We start from the raw sequence: 20,740 nt of genomic DNA on the forward strand, positions 1-20,740 counted from the left end.
CAAATTGGATGCACCATTGACATGTTAACTGGTCTCCCTACTTTCAATTATGTCTACCCCTAATTCATTCTCCATGTGACAAGTATTACAATTTTTGAAAATGATCTAATCATGTTATTCCATTACTTAAAAGCCTTCTGTGCTTCCTGATTGCTCTTATAATGAAAGCCAAATTTCTTAATGTGCCCTACAAGCCCCTGCATGATCTCAGGCTTGCCTACCTCTCCAACCTTGTCACCACCCCATTTACTTACCTCACTGTAGTCATACCAGACTTATCTGATCATGGGACCTAAGGGCACAATCTCTTTCCTAATTCAGGACCACCACAAATACTCTTTCTACCCAGAATGTCTGGAGGCTTTTCTTCTCCTTTCATTACCTCTTCTCAAATACACACACATACACAATTCACACCTGTTTTACACATCCTTCAGATCTCAACGTAAATGTCACTTTCTTATGGAGTAATGTTCTTATGGAGTCCTCTCCTTACCAGTTCTAAGTCAAAATTATACCCTCTCGGGCTTCTCTGGTGGCTCAGTGGTTGAGTCCGCCTGCCGATGCAGGGCACACGGGCTCATGCCCTGCATGGGAAGATCCCACATGCCGCGGAGCGGCTGGGCCTGTGAGCCATGGCTGCTGAGCCTGCATGTCCAGAGCCTGTGCTCCTCAACGGGAGAGGCCACAACAGTGAGAGGCCCGCGTACCGCAAAAAAATAAATAAATAAATTAAAATTAAAAAAATAAAAAAATTATACCCTCTCAAAGTATCCTGTACTTCTCTTTCTTATCACAAATGCAATTATAGGGGTGTGTGTGTGTGTGTGTGTGTGTGTGTGTGTGTATGTGTGTGTATTTGTTTAATATCTGTCTCCCCACCAGGTGGTAAGTTCTAGAATGTCAGAGACTGGGCCTAATTTTTTCACTATTATGTCCTACTATCAAGTTCATTGCTTGGCACATGGACACTCATATACATTGCATGAATGAAAGATTACATGCCAGACCAGTCTGGGGAAGGGAGTTGGTGTCCTTCAACTATAAGAAGGCCAGAGACTTTATCTGTCTTCTTATACATAAGGGAGCGCATGATAGGTGATCACTACGTGTTTGAAGAAATAAAAGAAGGGGGAAGGAAAGGGAAGGAAAGAGAAAGGAGAAAGGAAATAGAACATGAGAAAAGAGAGGAAAGGAAATTGGAAAGGGGACAGAAAGGAAATGATAAAAGCTAAACCTAAATCTTGGATTACCATCCTTGATCAGAAAAGGATATATCAACCTCCTTCTCTCTCACTTAGGGACAAAAACAAAAACAAAAACCCATGGGCAATGGCTGTTATCATGCAGTAAAATATGAAACTGCTTACTCTGATAGTTTTTTGGTGATTTTGTTTTATTTATATATCTGGTTGAGAGAATGAGGAATACCAGATGGGGTTATCCTCAGACATGCCCCCTTGAGCATGCACTTTTTAATCAAAACCTAACTTTTTTCAAAGTCTTATAAAGCGAAGATGCATTTATATGTTTCCTTGTTTAAATTTATGGATGGCTACTTGTAATCTCCTCACCCTCCCCAAGACTTGACTTTGCATACCATTATGTGGAATATTTGTAAAATTATATTTTGAACTATATATGTATGACTGATTAGATCTAATTAATCATTGCCTACTTATCTCCAAAATTATAGAAAAATATGTCGTAACTGCAAGTGTGGCCAAGAAGAGCATGATGTCCTCTTGAGCAATGAAGAGGATCGAAAAGTGGGGAAACTTTTTGAAGACACCAAGTATACCACCCTGATTGCAAAGCTAAAATCAGATGGAATTCCCATGTATAAACGCAATGTTATGATACTGACCAATCCAGTTGCTGCCAAGAAGAATGTCTCCATCAACACAGTTACCTATGAATGGGCTCCTCCTGTCCAGAATCAGGCATTGGTAAATAATAAGGGGATGGGAAGTCCTGGTATTAAAGTTCATGGGCTACTTATTTAGGGCAATTCCTTTAGTGACCCTAATCGACCTCAGGTCTATTATTTTTCTGGGGTCCCCATTACTTTGACTTACAACTCCTATTGGTCTTTTGAAAGTAAGATTAGATACCTCATAGAATTTTTGACTACCTAGATAATCTGTGTTAACTTATTCAAAGAAATGGTCTGACATTTTCAATAATTAAATGAAAAACAGATGTTTTGTATAAATCTAGTAACTTCTATGTTACTCTTGAGAAGATTTCTCTTAAGATAGTTAAGAATATCTAAAGAATAGAATTTTCTTTCATTTTTTATAATTCAAAAGATGTTCAACACTATATTTCTTTTACTATGTAAGGCAAAAAAATGCAATTTTGTGTCAAGGTACTTCCACTAATACAACAACTAGAGGAGACATTTGGAAATCTTTTAAGAAGGTTAGTTAAATCATAAGAGTGAATCTTGTGATATCATTTTCTTATAGTGATGAAAATACTGATGATCCTTAGACCATTCTAAACATGCTGCCTAAAAAATTGTATTCTCTTGCAACTATACAGTTGTGTTTTTTTGGTTTTTTTGGGGGTTTTTTTGTGGTACGCGGGCCTCTCACTGTTGTGGCCTCTCCCGTTGCGGAGCACAGGCTCCGGACGCGCAGGCTCAGCGGCCATGGCTCACGGGTCCAGCCGCTCCGCGGCATGTGGGATCTTCCTGGACTGGGGCACGAACCCGAGTGCCCTGCATTGGCAGGCGGACTCTCAACCACTGCGCCACCAGGGAAGCCCTTTTGGTTTGTTTTTTAAAATTTTTATTGGAGTATAGTTGATTTACAATGTTGTGTTAGTTTCAGGTGTACAGCAAAGTGATTTTAGCACATGTAAACATTAAAAGAAACTGGAAAAGAGAAAAGCTTTAATTTCATGAAGAAAAATGTGTTCATTTTTACTGACCTCAATCTATTTATTGTACCATTTTTAACGTGTTAACATCTCAAGATATTAATATTATGAAGATCAATTGTTAGTAATGGATAAAACTGACTTCTTTCTTCAGTATTTTGATTCTAATGAGTGTTGTAAAATATCATTTATATGATGGCCAAGGCATCTCCCAGTTAACACCGGTCTCCTTGTGGTCTAGGCCAGGCAGTACATGCAGATGCTGCCCAAAGAGAAGCAGCCAGTGGCAGGCTCAGAGGGGGCGCAGTACCGGAAGAAGCAGTTGGCAAAGCAACTCCCTGCTCATGACCAGGACCCTTCAAAGTGCCATGAGTTGTCTCCCAAAGAGGTGAAGGAGATGGAGCAGTTTGTGAAGAAATATAAGAGCGAGGCTCTGGGAGTAGGAGATGTCAAACTACCCTGTGACATGAACGCTCAAGGGCCCAATAAAACATACATTCCTGGAGGGGATAGAAGCACCACGACAGCGGTAGGGGCCATGGAGGACAAATCAGCCGAACACAAAAGAACTCAGTATGTAAGTGATAACAGTCACCATGTTGGGCCAATTGGTATATTTTACAGGTTCATTCCATTTCTTTGAATGGCTGGTGGGGGGGCGGGGCCGACGGGGAGGAATACAGTTACTCTGTTTCCAAAAGGGAGTAGATGAGGGAAATAAATTGAATTATAATTCAGTTTAGGCTTATTTTAGAGAATTATCTACCATGTTTGAAGCCTTGGTCTAAAGCCAGGTTTTCTGATTATCTGTTGCCGAAGATAATTGTGAGTTTTATGTATACATAGCAGTTAGCATTGGTGTCGTGCTGGAATACAACATACAATCTAGAGTCTGTTTCTAAACATAATTTTGATGTTAATTGTCTATCTCTTCCCATAAATAAGAATAATACATGCTTAGGTTAATTCAGTTTTGCTTGTGAGAACATGCCTAAAATTCAAACTTAAATTTATGTGGATATATTGTCAATCATACGTTTAAAAAGTCTCTCTAGAGAGGGATATTGAAGTCTTTTTTTTAATGCCTTGAAAGTAAAAGCAAATTGTGACACAGATGAACAAAAAATAAGAACTAAACTTACTGTAATGTGTTTCTCACAGATCCCGTTAGCACATCAACCAACAAGGCTTAGTCCTGTGTTAAAAAAAAGAAGAAAAAAGTACAATAATTTCTAAAGTAGTCATTTTTGAGAGAACTACTAAAATTGAAGTGAAAATTACTATTAGCCTTTTTCCATAAGCAGCTTTAATTCAGAAAACAGTGCTCTGTTACACATAGGGTGCAAGAATTAGGTTTGGGGAAGCTGGAGAAAGCCTAGAGATTCCTTTTCACAAATACTAACACCATATTGCCTACATGGACAAATTACTGATTTCAGTAGAAATTATTTCTCTTGAAAGTGGTTTCTCTGAATTCCTACTAAAACTGTTGATGAGAAATGCCAGTCTTAGGATGACTAGATTGTTTTGGCTGGTTTCGCTTTCAGTCCTGCTACTGCTGCAAACTGAGTATGAAGGAAGGAGACCCAGCCATCTATGCTGAAAGGGCCGGCTACGATAAACTGTGGCACCCAGCTTGTTTCGTCTGCAGTACGTGCCATGAACTCCTGGTTGACATGATTTATTTCTGGAAGAATGGCAAGCTGTACTGTGGCAGACATTACTGTGACAGTGAGAAACCCCGGTGTGCTGGCTGTGATGAGGTATGTTCTCTGGGGCCACCTAAATGCAGGCTCCTTTTTGCACCCATCTATGGTTTCTCCACCATGGTAACCAGGCCACCCTTAGCGAGAAGGTAAGATGAATTAACCAAGCATTAGTTGCTTTATTTATATCCAAAGAAGTTGAATGAAAAAAACTTTTAATTTCAGTCATTCTGAGTGTCCATGTTAACTGAGTTACCTAATGAAATACTGTCCAGAAACGTAAAAGATTGATTTGAACTAAACTAAATAATCACCCAAGTTCAAGCTTTCGGTTGTTTTCAGACTTCACACCCCAAAAAGTTGACTGATATTCCTTGTGGATCTAAATCCCTTATTGATCTAAAGAACCTAGCTTGGTTATTTGTAGTAAAAAGGAAAAAACATGATTGATCTTATTTTTATCCTCTTCCCAGCTAATATTCAGCAATGAGTATACCCAGGCAGAAAACCAGAACTGGCATCTGAAACACTTCTGCTGCTTTGACTGTGACAACATCCTAGCTGGGGAAATATACGTGATGGTCAATGACAAGCCCGTGTGCAAGCCCTGCTACGTGAAGAACCATGCTGTGGTAAGAGACATCTTGGGATGTGGTAGCCTTGACCTGCCTTATTTAAGCCTCCTACAAAGGAGAAACAGAAAGCACTACTCTTAAGTAGGAAACACGTGATTCCTACCGTAGGGTGTTAAAATCCAGGTAATTCAAAACAATACATGCACTGACTAGGATGAACCACCTCAAGATTCTACCTGTGCAGTTTACACTATAAACTGCTACTTGATAATCAAATCCCCACCAAAAAAAAGTTCCTTAATGGGAGTGAGATTGATTGATTCTCATCATACAGATCAGATTTCACTTAAATTAAGGTATTTAGGGGCTTTTCATATTGCTTTAGTTCTATTTTAATGTTTATATTTCTGTTCTTGTTACCAGATCACCCACTGTGGCTTTGTTTTTGCTACCTGTAGATTGTACAGTGCCTATTTCTTAAACTCTCATTGAATTTATATATATAACAAAATTTGACTTGCATATTTATATTTATTTGCATGAGCCAAACATTCAAATATTTAATGTGAAAGTACATATATATATATATATATATATATATATATATATATATATATACACACACACACACACATACACCCTGCTTACACAGAGCTTCTGTTGAATGATTGCCCAGAGATAGATAAATTAAATAAAGAGTAGATAAAGAAAGAGTTGGCCATATGTGGTAAAGCTTATAACCCAGGGGGTATTAAAAGGATAGATGTTTACTTTATATGCAGATAAATAAGTACTAGTTAAAGATCTCCCTGAGCTATCAAGTAGAGGAGACTCCTAGCTAAGGAATAAAATGACATATTTATTATGTATAGTTCTCGGAGTATGATACAATAAAAATACGGTAAGAAGTTTTGGTGTCAGTGCCAGTTTTCAACCTTTACCCACTGCCCCCAGATATAATCTATCAGCTGTCATCTTCTATCAACTCTGCCTCATCGATATATCTCAGACTCTCACAGTTACAACTACTCTACTTCAGATCTTTATTTTTTTGTTGTTTGGATTATTGTAGTGACCTCAAATTTGGCCTCCCCACTTCCATTCTTCTTGTTCAAAGCCACCTTCCATAAAGATGGAAGATAATCTTTCTAAAATGAAAGTCTGATCATTAAGCCTTTGCTTAATAGATCCAGCCCCTTCTTATCTGTCCAGCCATTTCTACTAGTTATCTAACCCAAATCATACATTTCCCAAGTTACCTGCATTTCATAGTTTATACACTGTGCTTTGTCTTCTGCTCACACTAATTCCTTTGTCTGATATGTCCTCCTAGTCCCTGTTGTTTTTTTAACTTATTTATTTATAATTTTTTTTTTTGGCCACGCCACACAGCTTGTCGGATCTTAGTTCCCCAACCAGGAATCAAACCCAGATCCCCGGCGGCAGTGAAAGCGCTGGGTCCTAATCACTAGACCGCCAGGGAATTCCCTCCCTGTTTTACTTGACTGTGCCTGCACATTCCTCCAGACGCAGTTTAGGCTTAACTTTTTTCCAGAACACCTTTCCTGATTCCCTACCCCAAGCTCCACCCCTTTCTCTCTGGCTAGGCTGGATGCCTCTCTTCCCACAGGACTCTGTGTATGCTTGCCCACGTGTGTGTAATTGTTAATATCATTCATCTGTCTCTTCCACCAGACTGTAAACAGCTGGAGGATAGAGCTTGCCTCTTTATTTTCACACCCTCAGTGTTCGTACTTAGGAAATATTTGAGTGACTGACTTGTGTTTTAACATTTCTCATTTGCTTTGGGGGTCAACATGGACCTTCCTTATACCTGAGGATAAGATGTTGAATCATCAGATGGCCTGATACGTCATTTAGCTAAAAAAAAAACGCTTCTCTAAATGTTGTTGCAACAATTTCTCTACAGAAGAAGATTATCATAATGTGCATTTTACACATTACAGGTATGTTACCTTGGTTTCAAGGAATAGAATGTAAACTCCATGAGGGCAGGGATTTTGTCTGCTTTTTTCCTGTTCTATTTCCAACACTAGAACAACACAGTAGGTACTCAGATATTTATAGAACAAAGCTGTAAACAGATGAAGCTCCTTTATTGTTACAAGCTTCTTTCCATTGCATTGCAATAATCATTGGAGAGGAGTAACCACAGATATGATTAAAAAGAGAATGAGAATCTCTAAATTATTTAGCTTTATAATATGGCATGATTTCTTTTAGAAGGTTTACTTTCTCAGTAAGATACACTATTGCCATTTGCTTAATATTAAAATGAACATATCTATCCATCACCTGAATAAACCTTAGCTGATAGCAAAGAGAGGTACCCATGCAACATGCTAAATGATATAAAAATTGGAAGATTATCTAGTTCAGGGAATTGATCTGCTTAGATCTTTTAATCTTAAAAAGAAAAAAAAAAAAGGAGTGAGTATACAAATTATTTTTAGACCTGAAGCCAAGAACCCAATTCAAAACAGGGCTTTTCTGAGGAAAAAATTAACGTGGAAGGAGGAAAATGAGAAATAACTTAGTTTGTCTCTTCATAGTCTCTGGAATTCTAGTCTCAAATGGCCACCCCCAGAATTCACATCTCTGAGATTTCACAGGATCCTCCTGCTAGAGAGCACATTACAAGTGTCATTATTAATTTTATATTGTGTATACAAATAAATAAAAAGTAGGAGGGATTGAAGGAAATAAGAACTTATTGAATTATTAGCGGTTTAATTAAGAATCCAGGAAAGGGCTTCCGTGGTGGCGCAGTGGTTGAGAGTCCGCCTGCCGATGCAGGGGACACGGGTTTGTGCGCCGGTCCGGGAAGATCCCACATGCTGCGGAGCGGCTAGGCCCATGAACCATGGCCACTGAGCCTGCGCGTCTGGAGCCTGTGCTCCGCAACGGGAGAGGGCACAACAGTTAAGAGGCCCACGTACCGCAAAAAAAAAAAAAAAAAAAAAAAAGAATGCAGGAAAAATCTAATGCCAAGCAGAAAGTGGTGAAGTACATCATCTCCCTGACTGGTCCTGGAGTCTCCAGACCTTTGGTTGGGACCTGGGCAGCTTTCAGATCTATGAAGAATGAGGGATTGGTAGTTTTCACCTGGGATCATGTCAGACTTTGGGATGAACGGCAATCAAATTATTAATAAAACTAAATTTCATGAAGCCCACAACAAACCCTAAATTCCTATACCATTCAGTGTGCTAATTATTTTTTTTTTACCAAAACAATTTCCTTAGTTTTATGTGCAGTTGAACAGTAGTTATCACTTTTTTTTTAATTACAAATGAAAATGTGAGTTTTGAAAAATTATAAAAAGATCTACAAACATGAGAGGGCTGAGATAAAGAAGGTAGATCATGGTCTAAGATCAAGGGAATAAAAACTTGAGTGTGAAATGCTTCTATTGTACACAAACAAGTTTTAAAATATTGAAAAAATAATATGAAATATAGAAAACAACAAAGGGCAACATTCTAAATAAATTACAAAGCTATAAAAAATGAATATACACAAAAGCAATTGCTTGCATGGTGCAGCTACAAATTAGGAGTATGTTTGTAATCAAAACACTCATTTTTGTTGTATTCAGGAATAGTGGATCGATAATGCAAAGAGAGTATCTCCCTTGCTTCTCAGGGAAGATTGGGTTGACATAACCTGTGAATTAAGGAGCTACAATCTCTGTAATTAGAAGTCTTGTAGTTCTAAAAAATATGGAAAGTATATTGCGGGTCTGAAGTGAATATTTATAACAAGGCCTCACTTCACACCCTAAGCCAGTTCACCCACTGAGTGGCAGCCACACTTTCAGGTCTTTTCAAGTAAGAAGGCTTAGGCTAAATGACCTTCCTCAACCCACCCACCCGCATCTCTCAGGAATTCCTGACAATCACATTAAGAGACCAAGGGTGTGGAAGATTAGTCACTTTGATGTAATGCTGGACAATCTTGTGGGTTTCTTCATTTGTTATAAAATATTTAAAACAAAAACTTTAGACACATTGATTTATAATATATATAAACAAGAAGGCATATGAACTATCTAGTGTTTTGGAGCTCTCAACTGGGTAGTTTTGTTTTCTGCTGTAATATTGCCAGTTATTCATTTTCTTTCTATACATGTCCAACTAAAGAAGAAAATTATGTGTGTTTGTGGATGTGTGTATGTCATGTTTATTTGTACATAACATACATGTACACTGAATGGTATATGGAATGTAAGTGTTAATGTTCCATGATATTAGATTATACATAAATTATGACATGACAGAAGCCAGTTAACTACAAGTTATATTTTTAGTGCAAACTAATTATTCTCAAACACTGTCAGTATTTTTTGACTGAGTCCTTAATTACTTTGAACATGATTTTCATCTACTACTGTGTAGAAATTAGTGGTATTAATAATCTCATTTGTCATAGGTAAGACTGGTAAAATTACCACTTCAAAGCTTTAGTGAGTGACGAAAAATCTCTTTTTTTTAAGCCTATATTTTAGAGCAGTTTTAGGTTTACAACAAAATTGTGAAGGAGATACAGAGATTTCCCATATCCCCCCTACTCCCCTCACATGCATCGCCTTGAGCATTATCCACATCACTCACCAGAGTGGTACGTTTTTTAACAAGGGTGAATCTACATGGACATAAATCATAATCACCCAAAGTCCACAGTTTACCTTAGGGTTCACTGTTGATGTGTATTCCATGGGTTTGGACAAATGTATAGAATGGACAGATGACATATATCCATCATTGCAGTATCATACAGAATATTTTCACTGGCCTATAAGCCCTCTGTGCTTTGCCTGTTCATCTCTCCTACCTCCCTGTCCCCTACTCCCTACCCCTGGCAACCACTGATCTTTTTATTTTCTCCATAGTTTTGCCTTTGCTAGAGTGTCATATAGTTGGAATCATACAGTATGTAGCCTTCCCAGATTGGCTTCTTTAACCTAGTAATGTGCATTTAAGGTTCCTCCAAGGCTTGACAGTTCATTTCTTTTTAGCTCTGAATCGTATGAATGTACCATAGTTTATTTATCCATTTACCCACTGATGGACATCTTCCAAGTTGTGGCAATTACAAATAAAGCATCCAGGTGCAGTTTTTCGTGTGGACGTAAGTTTTCAACTCATTTGGGTAAATACCAAGGAGCATGATTGTTGGATTGTATGATAAGAGTAAGTTTAATTTTAAGAAACTGCCAAACTGTCATCCAAATTAGCTGAACCATTTTGCATTTCCACCAGCAATGAATGAGAGTTCTTATTGTTCCACATCCTTGTCAGCATTTGGTAGTATAGGAAAAATCATAAAACTTTTTTTTATAATTGCTAATGTACAATCTAATAGAATACACTAGAACCAAACACACTGCTTTGGAACTTGCTGTCAAGACTTTTTGCCGTGGGGATATCTTACAAGCACTGAGTCCTGTTTGGACTTCAACTGTTATTTCTCACAGTGTTCCACATATAGACCCCCATTAACAATTGTTGGCTATGAAGGTGAACGAGAAGAAGGTCATTCTCAGTTGTATATCTCTGAGGTTGTCATTCTCAGTTTAATCTGCCATCTGAAGCAATGCGCTGAGTTTGTTCTAACATGAAAATGTTACCATCACAGTTCGATCTCTCATCTTCTTCTCTTCTTTGTATAATTGACTTAACAGGTATGTCAAGGATGCCACAATGCCATTGATCCTGAAGTGCAGCGGGTGACCTATAACAACTTCAGCTGGCACGCGTCCACAGAGTGCTTTCTGTGCTCCTGCTGCAGCAAGTGTCTCATTGGGCAGAAGTTCATGCCAGTAGAAGGGATGGTTTTCTGTTCAGTGGAGTGTAAGAAGATGATGTCTTAAGAGGAGGGTACCAAGCAATATTGAGCCATAGCTAACCAGAGTGGTCTGCATTTCTACTGTAAAATGCAATTTAGAAAAACAAAAGGAAGAAAAGAAACTATAAAGGAAACCAGGAGATTTTGTTCAGTATCTTTCTTTGATGTTTTTCCTTATCAAATTTTTCATATCAATTTTTAAAACCTGCTTTAAGCATTTGATTTTAAAAATGGTAAAGAGTTTTACCTTTTCTTGGCTTTCCAGATGTAAAATCTTTTGAGTTGGAAGCTTGGGTTTAATCATTCTTCATATTCCTGCCCCTTTTGTGCCAAACACAGCATATATGAAACATTTAAAAGTTAGTATTTGAATGGAAAGATGAGCATTTCATGTTCTATATTCTTTTTCACTTCTTGTATAAAATGAAAAGGAAATTAAACTTGCCCTAATGCCAAGGTTCTACGTTTATTGCCTCATCATATTCACTGAATTTTGTAGCGATACACAATGAATTCTTTTGACAGAGAAAATAGAAATGCAGCATAGTATGAAGAGCCGTTATCATTTTAATGCCTATGCATTTGCTATTTCCTAACTTAGGCAGAGGTGGCTTTATCGCATATCTCTATTTTTTTTATTTGCTCTGCCTCTCAGTATTCTCTTTGTAAGCTGACGACCTCCATCTGTGGCCTTGAATATTTTATTGTCACATGTGGCATCCACACTTTTTAATTCTATAGATGATTTTTGGCTTGGACGTAAAAGCCAAGCCACTCCTTTATATTATGCTTTCAATCCAAAGAACATGCATACTTTTTGTATCCAAGAAACTATAACTTGTATTGTTTGCACTTGCCTGCTGTGGTTTGGATAGACTTTTTGCATGGTTTTCTTTCTTTTCTAATGGATACTGTCCTATGATGCCTTTTCATGGGTATATATCAAATGCCTTCTTTGCCTGTATACTTCCATCCTTAGATATTTCTAATGTTAATTCTGCCTTATCTACTTCCATACATAGCTATGCACTATGAAAATTAAATGGAATGAATGATATGTATATTATTATTCAAAATAAAGTCTCTTTCACTTTAGTACTTGTATCTTTATTCTTCATATCCTTTTCATTTCAGAGCAAAAAAATCCTTCTGCAATTAAGCATTTGTTACAGCAGGGGGCGGTGTTTCCAAGCATAAAAAAATAATCCCCCACATAAAGGCTACTTCTGACAAAACAGGACAGAAACTAGGCTTTTCATTATGGTGAAGGGATAAATTTTATGAAACTTTATAATAAATGAAAGCATTTAAATTGTTGGTTTTCAAGTCATGCACGAGTTTTTTCTTTCAGGAAAAAAAATGTCATTTTAATTGAAGTTTGGGAAAGCTGTATTTTCTTGAGGTAAGTCTAACAAGTATTACTCTTATACTCAAATTGCAACTCTGGTTTTCTAAGAATTTTTTCATGGCAGCCTATTGTGAAAAGGGAAGCAAATGTGGAATAGTTTTAACTTCATTCTTCCTAATATTAGCAGGTCATGAGATTTCTTTTCTTCTTAGTCTGAAGCATTTGTCATAGCAGGAGTAGCACTTTTCTCTGATACATACCCAGAATAATTTGATTTTTATTTTTTTCAGCTCATGTCTGTTTGGCTAATAGCGCTTCTCCTAAATTCCACAGCCAGCTCCCCCGGCCCACCCTACCCCACACTCACTAACATACAGATATCTGCACTTATTCCCTCTGCACTATGCCTTCCCCAGCCATGAAAAGAGTGTCTTGAACACATCACCTTATCTAAGAAGTACTCTAATCCTGCATACAATCACAGATATCACAGATATCCATCATTGTCTATAAATATCACTTTATGCTTTCTCTCTTTTACCCTTATCTCAAATGGCAACAGATATATTTCCATCTTTTCCATGAAGTTGAACAACTTAATTTTCCCACACATGGCTAAGTGGGAATAAATTGAAAAAATTTCTTTGCATGCTAACAGGCCTACTCCACGTGTCTGCCTGCGCAGCCTGCACTCTCCTGCGGCTGAGATTGAATCAGGCTGTTTTGGAGATGTAGAGGCTCAAGAAATTTGACTAAATCCATCACTTACTACCTGAGACACTGATTGCGTGTCTATTAGGCATTTCCTAAAAGAATAAACTACTTTGCCTGAGAAATACAGAACCACTTGTTTTGACTCATTACCCTGACTAAGTTTTAGTTTGGCTTTCTAATGCAACAGAATGAACTGTAATGAAATGTAATGCAAGAGAATGTGCACCATTTTTAATTGTTAATCAGATTTTTTTTTAAAGGGGTTTTTCAAATACTTTGTCCTATAAGCACTTAACAAGAGTGTAAGATGGTTACTAGATTCTATAATTTTTATTTTTCCTCTAGCCCTTAGGATATGTTCACCGCCTCACTTTCCACCATCATTTTATATTCTGCATTGACCTCAATTCTAGATAATGGCTTACTTGGTACTGGCGCCAGAGTTAAATCCTTCCTTTGCAATGGGGAAAAGATAGGAAAGTAATAAATATTTCTATCTGAATGTGTGCATTTTTTTCTTCAAAAATAGATAATGAAGAATAAACTTTTGGTCTACTTATTTCTTATGGGGTCAATAAATAGAAATTTCTATCATCCAAATCTCATTTACGTTCTATTTTTCAGATACATATAGCTTATCCATTTTTTGTACTCAATATAGCAGGCATTTGACTAACATGTCTATGTAGTTAGCAGTTGAGAGACCCTTACCCTGAAAGGGACTAGACAGGGAGGAAAAGAATACCAGAATATGAACCACGATAAAGGCACCACAGACAGTAAGAAAAGAAATGCCTTTTTCCCTTCTGCAGGAGCCAACATCTTGGATATTAAAAGGTATAATGATGACTTCTGATTCTCTTATTCCCCTGTTCAGCCGTGGGTACTTGAGAATAACAATGTTGGATGAGGAAAGAGAAGGGAGATATTTCTTTCCTGAGACCCAGGAAGTTCAAAAGAAGATTTTGACACATCAGTTGCTAAAGTATATTGAAGTAATACATTTATCATCCTTATTGGAAGAATCAGACATGTTAGAATGACTAATCATGAACTCATTCACAGAATCTGCACATAGCCTATTCATCTCTAAGCAGAAGGATTTTGCTCTTAACCTTTGAATGCAGTTGTAATTTTGAGAAATCAGTGGATTTGGTTATCCAATCCCTTTAAGAAATACAAGTTACTCAAAGAGACTCTAGTCATCATACTTTTTGGTATGGTATCTTTTTTTATTTTTTAAAAATTTTTTTGGAAATGAGGGGATGAGGGTTGTTTTTCCTTTAATGAACTCTATCTGAAACTTCTGTGACTCTGAAGTCTTCAAGCACAGGTTTCCAAATCTGACTTTGAAGTATTTCAGCCCAATTTCACCAAAGGCAAGAAATTCATTATTGACTCATTCTTAAGGAATTTTCAACATGCAGTGTTTAAGCTCATCCAGCTTCACCATGGTTACCAAAGAGACACCACAGCCCAAGATCAGCATTAAGCCTCTGTCTCAAGATGCCCTGGCATATCTGAACTTGTCTTCTGGCTATTCACTTAATTCCTTGGAAAACTTACGACTCCATCAATGTCTCCATAAAATAGCACTTTACCACAAATTCTTACTAGATATGCCCTGCCCCTCCCTGACGTCTCCCGATTGAAGTGTTCAATGACAACTCTGACGACTGTACTGAATATTCACATATATGAAAGGGGTACATGGGTGTGTTTTGATCAAACAACCTGAAACACATTCTGGCTTGATTAATAGATTTTTTTCATATATTTACTACATGTTTAAATAGCTTTAGCTAATTATTTTGTCTCTTCACGGGGACAACATGTCATTGTAGCTTCTATTTAATCTGATAATGTATTTTGAAACCCTCAAAGCAAGGTATCATTAACCTTTTATATTCTTTTCAATGGCATTTTATGCTGACATTTTTGAAGGATGCTATTGATTTTTCTTCAATGATACTTCCCCCCAGGATATCTCGACCTTCAGACAAATAGCAAAACCAACCTATACCCTGGGGTACCTTTACTAGAGCCAGCCATTATTGAATGCAGAGACATTCGAGTTGATGTCCCCATAAGTAGTGACTAACTGTGAAGGCAACATGGTATAGTTCAAAGGCGGGCTGGGGTCAGGAGTCTAGAGACCTTCTGGCTAAGTCCCACTGATCCTCTCCTCCTCACAGTTACACTGAGTAGGACAGAGGACAAGATTGTTGGATTTGAGGAGTCTAGGAAATAATAGGCCCAAGTGTGGGTTGGACATCTATGAATATATTGAAGTCACCAAGAATAAAAACAGGGAAATCAGTGGAGAGAAGAGTGAGCCAGAGGCTAAAGTCATTTAAAACAAAAAACAAAAAACCCATGAAGGAGTGTCCTGGAATTTGATAGAAGATGGCATCTAAGGGTAGAAATGGGTGGTAAAGTCTGTGGCCACATACTAGATATGCCTCAAAGAGCTGTGATTGTGAGGAAACAAAAAGGAATTAGTGGAAATAACAATGGAGAATGAGGACGATACCTACCCCACTGGCATTGTGGAATGCCCATATGGGAGGAAAAGTAACTGGCCTCTACTTGAAAGGTCTGGAAGGAAAACCAGGAGTCAGTTGGAGCAAGATGAAGCTGTTGAGAGTACAAGGGAGTTTGCAGTTCACAGAAGTTGAGCATAGAGGTAAATTTAGGGAGTATAGGAAGGGATAGAGCCAAATTAGGGGATTTGCAAAGTAGAATGGATATCAGGTTTCCAAACGAGGCCAAAAAAAATCTAGATACCTGGGGCAAACGGGACTGAGGGGCATACCAAGGCTAGTTTGCTAGAGGAGGAGAAGTAATCAATTAGGAATGCTTTTGGTTGTAAGTAAACAGTTAAGAGTAGCTTAAAGACATAGGCTAGCCCAAATTTGGCTCAGAACAAGCTCTTTTTAATCTCTGTGCTCTGCTATCCTCTATGTGTTGCATTCCATTCTCAGGTTTGTCCTTTCATTCAAGCACCACTCCCTCACATAACAGCATCCAAGATACAAAGCAGAGCAATGGCAAAAGGTTTTACTTTCTTAACAAGGAGATAAATCTTTCCCAGGAGGCACCAGCAGACCTACATAACTTTTCCATTTCATTGGCTAAAACTAGTTCACATGCTCGTCCCCATCTGAAGAAAAGGAAAATAGTAGCTATGGTTGAGTTATCCAGTCATAATTCATACCCTGAGAGCTGGGCATATGGCCACCCAGAAGAAAATTAATGTTCTGATAGAGGAAGAGAAGAAATGGCCGTTGAGTAGGCGAATGACAAAAACCACTAAGGTGAATGATGGTTTAGAGTTCAGAGTCTTTAGCTGGAAGGTATGAGATGCCCAGGCAGCTGTTTAGTTCCGAAGCTTGGGGTTTCTGTTGGCCTGTGAGATGAGCCAGGGGCATCATTTGGGGACACCTTTCTTAGGCAGGATGCCACTTACGTGGCGAGAGATGACATGGAGTCAGAGACACTGTGAAGTCCTTGGGGTGACATTACTAGATTTTGCTTGGCTTGCTCCCCCCACCAGCTCACTCTACCGAATCCATTTTCAAGCTGCAGGACATTGTTACTTCCCCTGTCAAGCTCCCTCACACTCTCTTGATTTCTCTCTCTCTCTCAACCTATAACTTGTTCCTTGGTGCCCCTACCATGCTGACTTATCTGGCCATCTGAAACACATTTCAGTCTGTCTGTGCCTGTCTCTCCAAGACCATAACCAACACTTTAGTGGATAACCTCATTGTTTCTCATCAGGGATATTGTAAGTTCCTTTCAAGCCCTCCTGTTGATAGTCTCACCCTCTCACCCTCATTCTAACTCAGTGGCTCACAAGCTTTAGTATGCAGTTTTGTCCAATAGAACATGAACAAAAGTAAAGCAGTCCCCTTCTAGGCTTGGCCATTAAAACTCAAGATCCCCTAGAAGATGGTGGAGCCAAGAAACAAAGAAGGCCCTTGGACATGCATACTGGAACATATGTGAGCAAGAAACAAGCTTTTACTGTTTTAAGCCACTGAGATTACGTTTGTTTGTCATAGGAGTTAACCTTTCCTAACTAATACAGATAAATAAAGCAGACTTTTTACTCATTTTACAAACATCCCTTGACTAGGTCATGTGTTATATTGGGATGCTGGGGAACTGGGGGTGAACAAGGCAAGACTTCTGCTCTCAATTCTCCATAGTCTCATGGAAGAGATAGATAAGTAAACAGAAATTAAAGTAATGAAGGGGACTTCCCTGATGGCGCAGTGGTTAAGAATCCGCCTGCCAATGCAGGGGACATGGGTTCATTCCCCGGTCTGGGAAGATCCCACACGGCACAGAGCAACAAAGCCCATAAGCCACAACAACTGAGCCTATGCTCTAGAGCCCGCACACCACAACTACTGAGCCCGTGTGCTACAACTACTGAAGCCCGTGTGCCTAGAGCCTATGCTCCACAAGAGAAGCCACCGCAATGAGAAGCCCGTGCACTGCAATGAAGAGTAGCCCCCGCTCACCGCAACTAGAGAAAGCTCGCATGCAGCAACGAAGACACAATTCAGCCCAAAATAAATAAAATTAAATCTTTAAAAATAAAATAAAATAATGAAGACCTGTCCCCAAGAGAAGACAATGGAAATGATCCCAGAGTGACTGTGATATTGAAATGTCTTCTCTGATAGCAGAAGTTATTTTCACTGTTTTCTTAGGTGAGTGGATGGATAAATAGAAGAAACACTGCAAATACAGAGTCTAAAAGACCTATCACAGTGGGATAGAAGGACAGGGAGGAGTCAAGGACAGCTCCGAAGCCCCAGCCCCGCCAACTGGAAGGATGATGGTAACAACCACAGAGATGGGAAATCCACTTGTGGAGGAGCTAGGTTGAGAAAAAAATGATGGGCTAGCTTTGGAACATGTTGAACTTGAGGCAGGTGGAAGGGTACAGTTTAGAACCTGAAATCTGATGCTCAAGAAAAACCTGTGGCTGCAGATGTAGATAAAGAAGTCAATGGAGGGGCTTCCCTGGTGGCACAGTGGTTGAGAGTCCGCCTGCTCATGCAGGCGACGTGGGTTCATGCCCCGGTTCGGGAAGATCCCACATGCCGCAGAGCTGGGCCCGTAAGCCATGGCCACTGAGCCTGCACGTCCTGTGCTCCGCAACAGGAGAGGCCACAACAGTGAGACGCCCACGTACCACAAAAAAAAAAAAAAAAAAAGAAGTCAATGGATAAAAGTTACATTAGCATCTCATATTAACTTTCAAAAAGGAGCCCGAGTTTCCTTATGAAATATGACTATATGTCAAAGATACTTTTGAAATGATTTCCATGTTACTCTATTTTTTCCAGGGTAAAATTATGACAAGTTTAGTATATTTTCTCTTGAAAAAATAAAAATTATACAAACAGTTTTGGTACTTCCACAATAGGCATTGCAAGTTCTGAACAACCACTTAAACTTTGTCTCAGTTTCTCCTCTATAAAATGAGAATATCAATCCCTATGTGGCAGACTGCATTTTGAAAAATAGCTGTGGTAATAATTCTGGTCCCATATGCTCTTCCAGAACCTTGCCACTCACCATCTGGAGTCTATCCTCCCTCCCCTTGAACCTGAGCAGGACCTTGTGACTACGTAGATGAAGAAAATGTGGCATGCGTGCCTTCCTAGGCTAGGTCATAACAAGTGATATGACCTCTCCAGGCTCTCTGTCTCAAGGGTTATGCCTAGTCACCATAGTGTGAGGAAACCAAAAATAGCCCACCCAGTCCATGTGGAGAGGCCCATGTGGAGAGGAACTAAGGCTCCCAGCCCAATGCCAACATCAACTACCAGAAACATGAGTGAATGATTCTTCAAATAATTCCAGTCCCCAGCTTGAGTCTTCCAGCTGAAACCCTGACATCAGCAGAGAAAAGTTAAACCCATGTGTCCTGACCAAATTCTGGAACCATAGAACCCATGAGCATAATGAACGGCTGTTTGACGTCACAAAATTTTGGGGTAATTTGCTATGCAGCCATGATATCTGTAACACTTATTGAACAGAATTATTATATGCATGTTTTGCAAGAATTCTCCTTTCTGCATTATTATACATAATACATAACATTATACATAAAGAAGCATTTCTACAAAACATGTAAATTTGCTCCAGATACTACAAAATGTTACTTATATAAATGTACTACTTGGGATATTAACTTTCATCCTTTTATCTACCTTTCCTCTCCCTTTGCTTAAGGATTTCTGCAGACATACAGTCAATAAATGTAAATCCATAAACTCCATCTGCAGAGTTTATAAACATCAGAAACAGTTATAATAATCTGGATTCAGAAAACCTGGTGATCAGTATTTCAAGACAGTACATTCCATGGGTTAGGATCATGGTCCTGGAGCAAGTGGAAGGCCTATATCCCTATGAGGAGTCTTCAGGTCTTGATTCCTACTGGACAAATGAAATCCTCAGCACTCCAGTTGCCAAGGTGAGAAACACCTTCAATGCTGCTGAAGATTCAGGGAAAGAACTTAGAATACAGAATACAGGGCCTTGTTTATTCTCCGAATCCTATGAAATAAAAGTCACTTATTTAGGGAAGACTGAGGGGGAATTTATTAATAACCCACAAGTTCCCAAGTACTGTAGGTATAAAACTATATACAATATAGGCCTTGCCCTCAAGAAGTCCACAATCGCATAAAGGAGACAGACACTTAAACAAATAGCAATCCATTGTGATAGAAGAGTAGAGATAAAATCTGGAAATTAGCTCAGGAGTTTATCAATACTTACAGTTTATCAACAAATAATACTATCACAATCAGTGATTTACTCGATTTCTTATAATTTCTTTCTCAAATTTAAGATGCATTACTTCCCTTTAATTGCAGTTTATATAATACCTTCAAAGTATTGAAGCATATGTAAGGGAGTATGTGAATTTTGACAGTCCTGCTTAACAAAGGCATACAGTACATTATTTTATTTCCACACACATTTTCTCTTTTTTTTTCTTGTTCCAAACGAAGTTCTGCTAACAGACTTGAAATGGAGCAGGGGGAGGTGCGGGGAAGAGAAGCTAGAGGACAACATAGGACCATAGCAACATACAAGACTTTCATTCTGAATCGATTTTCCATGCCTCACTCTATTTTCCACCAAATGGCACTGCACCCAGCATTTTCCAATATCAGGAAATCCCTTTGCAGTTTTGCAAAATCTTTGAAGTAACTGTAGGGAATTATTGTGAAATCATCATCATCACCATTTAATATTTGTTAAGGATTCTTCTCTGCCCATTCCTACTGATGGCAGCATAAAGCAGAGAAAGCACTACAGGCGGAGCTGCTGACATAAAGTGTTTTATCTTAGAGGGAGAGTTCAGTATTCCCATCGAAGACTGAGAATAACTCTTGCTTCTTCACTTATAAAATGAACATAGGAATTTCCATTACTTATCTCCAGCAAAAAACTCATTGCGGGATAATCACAGAGCCTTATTCGGAGAACTTAATAAGGATTTTACCAAAGGAAGAGTTTAAAGCTTTAAAATGACATTTCTTATTTGTGTGTGTTGGGGCAAGCATTATTAAATGAGAGCAAATTTGGGCTGGAACATTTTG

At 38.6% G+C, this 20,740-nt stretch overlaps 2 protein-coding genes across 6 annotated transcripts in view; one reads left to right on the plus strand and one right to left on the minus strand.

Annotated features, from left to right (window-relative positions):
- TES (testin LIM domain protein) overlaps positions 1–12,119 on the plus strand; it is a 47,674-nt gene extending 35,555 nt beyond the window's left edge. The window contains exons 3-7 of the mRNA XM_079931382.1: positions 1,697–1,949; positions 3,128–3,463; positions 4,434–4,649; positions 5,066–5,224; positions 10,872–12,119. Of these exons, the coding sequence (XP_079787508.1) occupies positions 1,697–1,949; positions 3,128–3,463; positions 4,434–4,649; positions 5,066–5,224; positions 10,872–11,060 (1,153 nt within the window). The 3' untranslated portion in view covers positions 11,061–12,119. The remainder of the gene's footprint in view (positions 1–1,696; positions 1,950–3,127; positions 3,464–4,433; positions 4,650–5,065; positions 5,225–10,871) is intronic.
- TFEC (transcription factor EC) overlaps positions 1–20,740 on the minus strand; it is a 667,358-nt gene that overhangs the window by 284,226 nt on the left and 362,392 nt on the right. For all 5 annotated transcript variants that reach the window (XM_079931385.1, XM_079931390.1, XM_079931383.1 and 2 more), the window contains one exon: positions 4,029–4,081. The gene's annotated coding sequence lies outside the window, so the exon portion shown is untranslated. The remainder of the gene's footprint in view (positions 1–4,028; positions 4,082–20,740) is intronic.

This window comes from Stenella coeruleoalba (assembly GCF_951394435.1).
Source record: "Stenella coeruleoalba genome assembly, chromosome: 9".
In the NCBI taxonomy this organism is placed as follows: Eukaryota; Metazoa; Chordata; class Mammalia; order Artiodactyla; family Delphinidae; genus Stenella; species Stenella coeruleoalba.